The 11,183-nt window shown below is 51.4% G+C and overlaps 1 protein-coding gene across 1 annotated transcript in view; it reads left to right on the plus strand.

Annotated features, from left to right (window-relative positions):
• The window catches only part of LOC133348018 (heparan sulfate glucosamine 3-O-sulfotransferase 6-like), a 42,875-nt gene extending 36,778 nt beyond the window's left edge, over positions 1–6,097 (plus strand). Inside the window, exon 2 of the mRNA XM_061560829.1 lies at positions 5,461–6,097. Coding sequence (XP_061416813.1) covers positions 5,461–6,091 — 631 coding nt within the window. The 3' untranslated portion in view covers positions 6,092–6,097. The remainder of the gene's footprint in view (positions 1–5,460) is intronic.
• The last annotated feature ends 5,086 nt before the right edge of the window (positions 6,098–11,183 follow it).

Genomic DNA, 11,183 nt, shown 5'->3' on the forward strand with positions numbered 1-11,183 from the left:
CAGCAATCATAATCACGCAAATTCAATGTGTTTGCTCCGCTCTCTCTCGAGGTCAGGCCACGTGCTCTCTCTCTCGAAAAATTAAGCCACGTGTATTTGTGTAATCTTATATATATATATTTTCGTGTAATGCCTGTCTGATTTTGTCAGCCGAACTTTGGTCGCCTTTCGTGCTCGGAATATAATTTAGATTCGCATTGCTTTGTTCGCACACATTTAGAAATCAGTGCAGACACGATTCTAACATTCTCGAAAAAGAAAATCAAGATAGATGCGCGTGACGTACTGGAACTTATAAGCTGATGTCTCTGCCGCTGCTGTTGCTGCTGCTGCGTTTTGCAGTGGTACCATACATAACGAAGACACACACACACACGCAACTCACCACTTTCAGTGGGTACAGGGGCTGCTCTATTTAGGAACGAGTTATGTTCCAGAGGTCTTTTCCGAAGTCCAACTTTACTCCTGTCGATTCCAAACATGTTGTACGGAATGTACACTAAACACGGGGAATGGCTTTAAAAGTTATATAATCTCCTGCAGATGCCACTGGGTCTTCATGCTCTGCAGATGTAGATGCCACCACCGCCATCTATTGCGCGGCGGTTGAACTTACGAATCCAAACAGGCAGCTGGACAAACGGTTTGTTCGTATCTCTGAAAGTTCGTAAGTTGAATGTTCGTAAGTAGAGGCGTCAACTCCTGATACTCGCTGTTTGTACCGTGACCGATGTAACCAAGTCTGTAATAGTCAGACCTGTAACTGCCCCGACATCTGCACCGTCGCAGATGACGTAAAGAGCTGACCTCACATCTCAATGGGCCCTTCCTTCTGCAACACATACAAAACTATTCATCATCATCATCATCAATAACACTGGCATCCATTGTGCAATGAGACGGGGCCATTGCCCGAAACGTCACCAAATGAATATATATAATTGTAAGGCCACAGTGTAATAGTGACGTACATGTCTTCGCTTTATGTTTTATTTAAATACGTTAGACTGTTCAGGACCGTGTCAAACGTTGAAGGTAATGTTGGTGCCTGATTAGAACCGAACGGAATGGAACGAAATTAAACGGAGGGACGTCCACGGGAAGGGAGATGGAGCGATGGAATTTAGTTCGTGTGTGTTGATCTACGTATGCATGTTGAGCTTCTTTCGCACCGTACGTTGCCAACCGTGCTAATCGGAGGTGCGGGGGGGGGACAACAAACTAGAGACAGAAAGCGGTTCTAAAGTAACGAGTTTGCAACCTGGATGGTTTAACAGAGCGTTCCAGACGGCCGCAGAATCCACATCTGAAAGCGCGCGATGCGGCGACCGTCTTTGTTCGATGGCTGAGCCAAAAGCCGCCGCAGGATCATGAAACAATAAGAAGAGGTCTTACCCTTTCTGGCAATAAAAAAAAAACCAGGAGACTTCAATCTTTTTAAACACCACATGGATACCTTTTGCACGGCACCGAGTCTGCATTAACCACACGCACTCGTGCCAAGAACACATGGCAACAAACATGCGCTCATAATGTGTGCATTGCCTTTTGAAACTTCAATCTTGATTTGAAGCTTTCGTGACTTCAGGCATCCATACTCTTTGGTTCTTTCGGTAAAGTCACGTAGGTATGAAAAATGTAATAAAAAAAAATAAACTAAAATGTTATTTCTATTTTTTATACCTACGTGACTTTTGAAACTTCATTGGCATCCACCAGAGACATCCTTCTTCATGGCCTCGTCTCGCCGGCCTTGTACCAGAGAACGCCAAAAGGTTAACTGCACAAAGACAATGCAAGTATGAGAGCATTGATAGCTCGGGTTGAGCAGTTCTATCTATTGAACCTTTTTTTTGCCAGAATGTAGAGCCGGTGGCAGGTGGCAGGCGGGCGGCTTGGGAGAGCATCTCACTCAGCGGTGGACTGACCATGCCTGATAACGATGATGCTGACGCTGCCTGAAACATTCAGGCGGACTACCTGAATATTCAGACGCTCTCTTCCGTTCTTGCGCATAGCGGGCAACCTGGTGCAGGTGCTCTCGACGCGATCCAACCCCCCCCCCACCCCCCAAAAACAAACCTTTATTGTGGATAATATTTGGCCACCAAAGCCTACTACGTGTGAAACTAAATGGCAATGTTGAGGTCTCCTGCTGCTGCTGCTGCTCGCCACGACGAGAGGGCTGCAGCAGCAGAGAGACTTGACTTTAAACAACGTTTATTGCCGCCAGCAGCAAAAGCACTGGAGGCGATTTCAATATGAAATACACAAAGCCACCAGCAACACAAATGACACTAAACGCTACAAATCGACGCGCTGTGGCGCTGAAAGCACCGCGCGCAATACAAAAGAAAAGTCACGTGGTGGTTGTGGTGTCATCGCGCACGCCACGGTGACGAGCGAGCGCTTCAGAAGGTGAACACCACGAGGGTGCCGTCCACGCTGGTGTAGAGAAGTTCCCACGGACGCACTCGGAGACGGAGATAAGTGAAAGGCTTTCGCCAGGGTTTATTAGAGCTGTTACAATACTACACAGCAGGGTACACAAGTCCCAGGGGTTAGGGGTCCTGCTCTGAGTCCGGGTCCCTGCCGGCTAGCTCCGGTCAGATTTGGAATAAGCACCCTGAAATTAGTCTGAAACAGCTGCAAAAGTCCAGGCCAGAAAAAAAATGTTTTTTTTGTTGACCAGTGTAATCGATGTATTTATACGTGTATCCATGAGTTTACTATGCGGCCCATCGTTTCCATTGTATGGCCACAATTGCACTCCTGCGAAAAGTCTCTAATGCATCCCTATTTGTCTCTGCGTCTGGGCGACTCTTTAAGTATTATTTTTCAGTCTCTATATATCTCCGCTCGTCTCTCTGAGTCTGTTTGTATATCTCCGTGCCTCTATGGGTTAGCTATTCGGTCCATAGTTTGCATTGTATAGCCACAGTCGCCTTGCTCTGGCTTGTTATTCTTTTTTTTCGTATTCAGACAATAACCATTCAGATGGTCGGTTCAGGAGTGGTTAATCGATTTGGCCTTCTGGAGAATAACGTTCCAGAAGTTACCAGGATGCACCGCGAGGAGGTTATCTATTGGAAGCAAATCGTGGACGATTACCCGAGATGCTTTGCGGCAACGCAATGCACTCTGCAAGATTTTGGCAACGCCAGCACTAGAAGCGGTGGCCTTTACATAATATTTTGGGTAAAGACCACAGAGGTTGGACAGGAGACACGACGGAACAGACGAAGATCTATTCAGATGGCCTGAACATTCAAAAGAGACCAGAGGGTTTGCCTGAGCACTTGTTTCTTTTCATTTATTTGGTATAGCCCTGTGAGCCATTCGGCTCTTAAATTGGTGAATCGGGTGTGTGTATGCTGCGCGCTTCAGAGTTAAATGCCCGAGGGATGAAAGCAGATTGGTCAGGGAGCTGAACTAAACTACTTAAAGTTTGTATTTACTTTACCGGGCAAGGCCCACTGAGCTATATACAGCTCTTTTTCAGAAGCGACCTGGCCACAAAAGATAGCGAAGTGGCTTATCACGTGGAAATGTATAGCAGCCAAATACTCTAAACGCGTGTTGATTCTAAATGTGGAGGGAAAACCCGGAGGACCCGGAGAAAAATTCACACGACCACGCGTGGAGAGAAGGAGATGCAAATTCCAAATATACAGCAGCAGCAGGCGTCAGGGTCGGACTCGAACCCACGACCTCCTGTATACCTGGCGAGAGAGTTAACATCTCACCACCTTCCTGCTACACCTTCTCTTCGAATCTCTTCGGGACCGGGGATTCTCAACTCCAGTCCTCGCTGCCTCCTCCCACCCACCCGTGGTGGAAAAAAAATGCATCCACTGCGCACTGCACGCAGCGCCCCAGGCAGTCGTTGTGATCCAACTCATGGCTCGGATCCCACCGTGAACAGAACAGCGTGCGCGTGTCTGTGCGAGAGTGTGGGAGGGAGGGGGGAGCGGTGGCGCAGCGGTTAGCCTCACTGCGCTACGAACCCGCCCACCCGAGTTCGATTGTCCGTTCACGACCACCAACACCGCTGACGGTTATTTGAATCGTGCCTGGGCCTCTCCCCGCTCGGTCGACTCAGCCTCAAATGAGTACTTGGTGCGGTCTTTGTGTGTGTGTAAACATCGTCACCAGAGAGGGAAATTGAATGTGTCTGAGAGTGCCGCTGGCCACCCAGCTCCTCGTGTGCCGTTCCGGCCTTCATAGGTGCTCGCTAACAGCACTTGCCCCAACAGTGTGCTAAGACTACACGGGGGATCTTTGTGTGTCAGAATCAGAATATGTATTTACAGTGGAGCAATCTGATGAGCTGTAAAGCTTTTCCCCCCACAGATGTCCAGTAGGGGCGGGTCAGAACGTGGCAACAAACAAACGTTACACAACCACGATAGGAGTATAGGAAAGGTAAAATAATTACTTAAAAAAAAATATACACAATTTAAACTAAACTTTATATTTGTAATCTTACCAGGTAGAGCCCACTGAGGTATTAACTTATTTTTCAGAAGCGACCTGGCCACAAATGATGGCTCAACAAAGTGGCTCATTACGTGCAAATGTTTAGCAAGCAAAATCATCGAAATGCTGTGATTTAAGATATGATAATTGTTTTTTTACCCTTTTATCTGGCAACAAAACTGACACCTTTTTTTTACAAGGAGTCATGTTTGCATACACCACAATACCTGCATTATGACTGCAGGTATCACAGCACCATTGGAACCTCATTTACCAATAGAAAAAATATGATAATTGTTTTTTTACCCTTTTATCTGGCAACAAAACTGACACCTTTTTTTTACAAGGAGTCATGTTTGCATACACCACAATACCTGCATTATGACTGCAGGTATTGTGGTCTATGCAAACATGACTCCTTGTAAAAAAAAGGTGTCAGTTTTGTTGCCAGATAAAAGGGTAAAAAAACAATTATCATATTTTTTCTATTGGTAAATGAGGTTCCAATGGTGCTGTGATTTAAATTCATGTTTCTAAAATGTGGAGGGGAAAAAAAGCGGAGGGAAAAAAGTATCCACGCGCCCACGGGGAGAGAGAGACACGCAAACTTTAAAAATGTCTCGTGTGGTGTGTGATGCGTGGGGAACGGTGGTGCAGCGGTTAGCGCGCTTCGATAAGAACCCAGCGCCCGAGTTCGATTCCCGCTCACGGCCAACCCCAATGTCGATTATCTGAACCGGTCCAGGGCTTCTCTTAGGTTGACTCAGCCCTAAAACGAGCACCTGGTGCGATGTGTGAACATCGCCACTCGGGAGACAAAGGCGTTCGGACGTGGGGCTGGCCTACCGGTCTTCAAAGTTGCTCGCTAACAGCACTTACCCCAACCAATCAGTTAAGGCTATAAGGGGGCCTGGAATCTTTTGCCTTTGCCTTTTGGTGTGTGACGCGCTCCCCGCGCTGTTGTCTCGGTGACGTTTCAAGGAGCCTGATGCCGCGCACGCTGGAGGGCCAGATCACGATGGAGAAGACCCCCAGCTACTACGTGACGGCCGAGGCGCCGGAGCTCATCCGCGCCATGTCGCCCCACACGCGGCTCATCGTGGTGGTGCGCGACCCCGTGACGCGCGCCATCTCCGACTACACGCAGACGCTCACCAAGTCGCCGCGCCTGCCCAGCTTCGCGAGTCTCGCCTTCCACAACCGCTCGGCGGTCGGCGGCGGCGGCGGCGTCGATTCGTCGTGGAGCGCCGTGCGCATCGGCCTCTACGCGAAGCACCTCGAGGCGTGGCGGAGACACTTCCCGCTCGAGCAGATGCTCTTCGTGAGCGGCGAGCGGCTCGTGCTCGACCCGGCGGGCGAGCTGGCGCGCGTGCAGGACTTCCTGGGGCTCAAGCGCATCATCTCGGACAAGCACTTCTACTTCAACCAGACCAAAGGCTTCCCCTGCCTCAAGAAACCCGAGGGCAGCAGCCTCCCGCACTGCCTGGGCAAGAGCAAAGGTCGCAGGCACCCGGTCATCCAGCCGGCAGTCGTGCGCAGTTTGCGCGAGTTTTACCGCCCCTTCAACTCCAAGTTCTACCAGATGGTGGGACACGACTTCGGGTGGGACTGACTCGAGGAGATGGGGGAGGGGATCGTGGTGGTGGTGGTGCGGGGCTAGGGTAATTCTAGAGGCCGGATGAGAGGTGCATTTATTGATGACTGTATGGAACTCTCTCTTTCTCTCTCTCGCTCGCTCTCTTTCTCTCGGCTTGGTGGTTTACGCGAAGAGTCGTCGACACGTGCTGGTTGACGTTCACGCGCAGTGAGCGACGACTCTCTTCGATGCTCGCCAGAGCTCACCGAAGCTCGTCGATGACCGCCGAGGCTCACCGATACTCCTGGGAGCTAATCGATGTGCGTGCGCTCTCAATGATTGTTCGCTTTATTCCCAGCGCGCCGGGAGGGAGGGGGAGGAGGAGGAGGGTGCTGACCGAGGCGCTCATTAGAGAGTCGCCGCAGCTCCCTCGCTCTCGCCAGCTCCCCCCTGACCCCGGTCAGCTCGCCCAAGCCGTCGCCTTCCGCGAGGATGGAACTCTTTGTGGGTGTAAAGGGTGGGGGGGGGGGAGGCCTCGCTCTGTCGTTCGCCCCCCCGTGGTGTCTCACGCGGGCTCCTCGTGTCTGGAGACGGGGGGGGGGGGGACTGGGCCATGTGTCTCCCCCCCCCGCCAGCCACCCCTTCTCCACCCCCCTCCACCCACCCGTCTCTCTGCGTGTCTCGTATCCCCATTCCCCACTCCCCTTCTCTCCCCACGCGGCCACCTTCACCCGCTCCCCGCTCGCTTAACGGACTCTGCGCGCGCTTCGCTCGCTGATGTAAACTTCCTCTTGATAATTGAGATGCCGAGATGCGGGGGGAGGAGGGGAGGGGGCGGTGGTTGGAGGTGGGGGGGGAGTGGGGGAGAGGGGGCTGGAGAACCACCTCGCCTCTGCTCCACTTCGCCTTCCCACCACATCCACCAACGATGACACTTTTGCCCTGACCGCCCCCGCAACCCTCGCCGCTGCCCCCCCCCTCCCCCTTAACTCTATAATGTTTACAAAGATTATGCACAAGCAGACGGCGCGCCACGCTGAAGAAATCTCATAAAAATGCTGATGATAATCTATTTTGGGCTGTGCGCGTGTGTGGTGTGCGCGCGTGGATCTGCGTGTGTCTGGCTGTGTTGTGTGTGTGTTGGTGTGTGTCTGGGTGTCTGGGTGATGTTGGGTGTGTGTGCGTGGGTTTGCGGTGTGTGTGTATGTGTGCGTGGCTGTGTGTATCTCTCTCTATGTATATGTGTACGTGTGTGTCTTTGTCTTGTATGAACGTGTATCTCTGTGTGTATATATCTGAATAGATGTGTGTGTGTTCGAATGTGTATCCCTGTGTGTATATCTCTGTATAGATGTGTGTGTACAAACGTGTATCTCTGTGTGTATATCTCTGTAGATAATTTGTGTACGAACGTGTATCTCTGTGTGTATATCTCTGTATAGATGTGTGTGTGTGCTTGTGTGTGTGCCTGTGGAGTGTCTCTGCTTGTGTGTGTGCTTGTGCTTCTGGTGCGTATGCGTCTCTTTGCCTGTGCGCAGCTGTGCGAGTGTGTGTGTGCTTGCATATGTGTGCCTCTTACGTGTGTTGTGGGGTGTTTGCCTGTGCGTGTGTAGTGTGTGTGCCTGTGCGTTTGTTGCGAGTGTGCGTGAATGTGTGTTATGGTTTATGTGCTGCTCGCTAACAGCACTTGCCCCAACACCCTGAAAAATGTTATATGGGGGATAATGCCTTTTTGGTGTGTCTATCCCAATGTGTCTACTCCAATGTGTGCCTGTGCGTGTGCTTGTGTGTATACCTGTGCGCACTTGTGTGTGTGCACCTGTGTGCGTGTGTGTGTACCTGTGTGCGTGTGTGTGTACCTATGCGTGTGCACCTTTGTGTGCGTAGCGATGCGTGTGTACCTGTGTGTGCTCGCTAACAGCACTTGCCCCTACAGTCTGTTAAGGCTATCCCGGGGATCTTTGTCTTTGTGTACTTGTGTGTGTGTGCCTGTGTGCGTGCGTGTGTGTGTGTGGGGGGTTCTAGTGTAGTTTAGTGGTTGGCGCGCTGGACTACGAACCCGGCGATTCCCATTCACGGCCAACACCGGTGATGATTATCGGAATCGGCCCTGGACCTACCCTGGGTCGACTCAGCCTCAAATGAGTTCCTGCTGCGGTGTGTAAGCATCGCCACTCGTGAGATGGGGGATCTTGTACCTGTGAGTGTATGTACCTGTGTGTGAGTGTCCGTGTGTGAGTGTCCGTGTGTGTGTATCTGTGTGTGTTTACCGTGTGTGTATCTGTGTGTATGTACCCGTGTGTATGTGTGTATGTACCATGTGTGTGTGTATCTGTGTGTATGTATCTGTGTGTGTGTCCGCGGGTGTGTGTACCCGTGTGTACGTTCCCGTGTGTATGTACCCGTGTGTATGCACCCGCGTGTGTGTATTTGTGTGTATGTACCCGGGTGTGTGTGTGTATCTGTGTGTGTGTATATCTCTCTGTGTGTATCTGTGTATGTGTGTGTGCATCTGTGTGTATGTACCCGTGTGTGTGTGTATCTGTGTGTGTGTATCTGTGTGTGCACCCGTGTGTGTATGTACCTGTGTGTGTATCTGTGTGTATGTACCCATGTGTGTGTGTATCTGTGTGTGTGTATATCTCTGTGTGTGTATCTGTGTGTGTATGTGTTTGCATCCGTGTGTGTGTGTATGTACCTGTGTGTATGTGTGTATGTACCTGTGTGTGTATGTACCTGTGTGTGTATGTACCCGTGTGTGTGTATCTGTGTGTGTGTATCTGTGTATATGTACCTGTGTGTGTGTGTGTATGTACCCGTGTGTGTATCTCTGTGTGTGTATCTGCGTGTATGTACCTGTGTGTGTATGTGTGTATGTAGCCGTGTGTGTATATGTGTGTATGTACCCCTGTGTGTGTATCTGTGTGTGTGTATCTGTGTGTATGTACCTGTGTGTGTGTGTATCTGTGTATGTGTGTATATGTAGCCGTGTGTGTGTATGTACCCGTGTGTGTATCTATGTGTGTGTATCTGCGTGTATGTACCTGTGTGTGTGTATGTGTGTATGTAGCCGTGTGTGTGTATGTGTGTATGTACCCGTGTGTGTGTATCTGTGTGTATGTACCTGTGTGTGTGTATGTAGCCGTGTGTGTGTGCGCGCGCGCACTGCGCGATGCTTTCGCGATCTGTAAAGTCTCGCGGCAGAAGGAGTCGAATGCCTTTTGTGACAAAAAAAAGACAGAAAATTAATAAATCTATTTTTATCTTTTCTCAAGGCCTCGCGTCGTTATTCTCTGATGTCCGTGTGACCAAAAATCACCACCACCACCACCACTAAATCGATGCATTGTGAGATGTTTGCCTGTCTGTCACTCGGCGTGTTGTACTCGAGAGGGAGAGGGAGAGAAGGCGGTGTCACGAGCGCGAAGGGAATCACCACTCACACAGGGTCGAGCGGGGTGTGTGTGTGGTGTGAATGCACGCCTGTGTGTGTGTGTGTGGTGTGAGTGCACGCCTGTGTGTGTGTGGTGTGAGTGCACGCCTGTGTGTGTGTGTGGTGTGAGTGCGCACCTGGGTGTGTGTCTGTGTGTGTGTGGTGTGAGTGCGAGCCTGGGTGCGTGTGGAGCGGTGGTGTAGCGTTTAGCGGCCAACACCAATGATGATTATTTGAACCGGCCCTTCCTGGGCCTCCCATCGGTCGACAGCCTCAAATGAGTACCTGGTGCGGTGTGTAAACATCGCCACTGGGGAGACAAAGGCGGCCGGGCGTGGTATTGGCCACCGACCCCCTCGTGTGTCGTGCCGGCCTTCGTAGGTGCTCGCTAAGAGCACGTGCCCGAACAGCCTGTTAAGGCTATACGGGGGATCTTTGTCTCTGTGTGCCTCTGTGCGGAATGGTGGTGCAGCGGTTAGCGCGCTACGCTACGAGCCCGGCCACCCGAGTTCGATTCCCTCTCACGGCCAACACCAATGATGATTATTTGAACCGGTTTTGGGCCTCCAGTCGGTCGACTCAGCCTCAAATGAGAACCAGGCGCGGTTTGTAATAATCGTCACGAGGGAGACAAAGGCGGTCGGGCGTGGTTCTGGGCACCCACACCCTCGTGTGCCGTTCCGGTCTTCGTAGGCCCTCGCTAACAGCACTTGCCCCAACATCCTGTTAAGCCTATACGGGGGATCTTTGTCTTTACGCGTGCGTGCATTACGCAGTATGTCTTTGTGTGAATGTGTTCAGATATCACCTGCCACTGATGTTATCCGTGGCCGGGAAATGAACTCGGGTTTGGTCGCGCAAACGCGCTAACCACTGCGCTCCCGCTCCCCGCAACAAAATATTCACGCAGGACAAAGCCACAGAGACCCCCCGCAAGGCCTCGAGCAGACCGCTGGGGCACATACAAAGTGCCTGGCACGGTGCACGTTCGGGGCGGTGTGGTCAGTACCACGTTCCAGCCGCCTCTGCCCAGTGGCGATATTTACACATTGCACCAGGTACTCATTTGAGGTTGAGTAGACCTAGGACAGGAGGCCCGGGACCGGTTCAGTTAATCGTCACCGGTGTTGGTCGTGAGCGGGAATCAACAGCGGGGACTCCAGGTTCGTAGCGCGGCGTAGCGCTCATCCAAAGACATGTACACACCGCACCAGATACTAATTAAGGCTGAGTAGATCAAATATTCACTTCATCGCTGATGTTGGCCATGAGCTCGAATCGAGCTCGGGTTACCGGTTTAATAGCGCAGCGCGCGAACCGTTACACGACCGCTCACCCACGGACGCAGACAAAGACGAAGATCCCCGGTATAGCCTTTAACAAACTGTTGGGGCAAGTGCTGTTAGCGAGAGTGGCACATGTCAAGGGCCGGGACATCATAACAAGGAGGTGGGTGGCCAGCACCACGCCCGGCCGCCTTTGTCTCATCATACGCATGTATAAGTATGCATGTTGAGATTCTTTCGCACCGTACGTAGCCAACCCTGTCAATCGGAGGTGCGAATATGTAAGCAGAAACAAAGATAAAGATCCCCCGTATAGCGTAAACAGACTATTGGGGCAAGTGCTATTAGCGAGCACCTATGAAGGCCGGCACGGCACACGAGGGGGTCTGTGGCCAACACCACGCCCGGC

The sequence above is a fragment of the Lethenteron reissneri genome, chromosome 26 (assembly GCF_015708825.2).
Source record: "Lethenteron reissneri isolate LAM-NWPU_2019-01 chromosome 26, ASM1570882v1, whole genome shotgun sequence".
In the NCBI taxonomy this organism is placed as follows: domain Eukaryota; kingdom Metazoa; phylum Chordata; class Hyperoartia; order Petromyzontiformes; family Petromyzontidae; genus Lethenteron; species Lethenteron reissneri.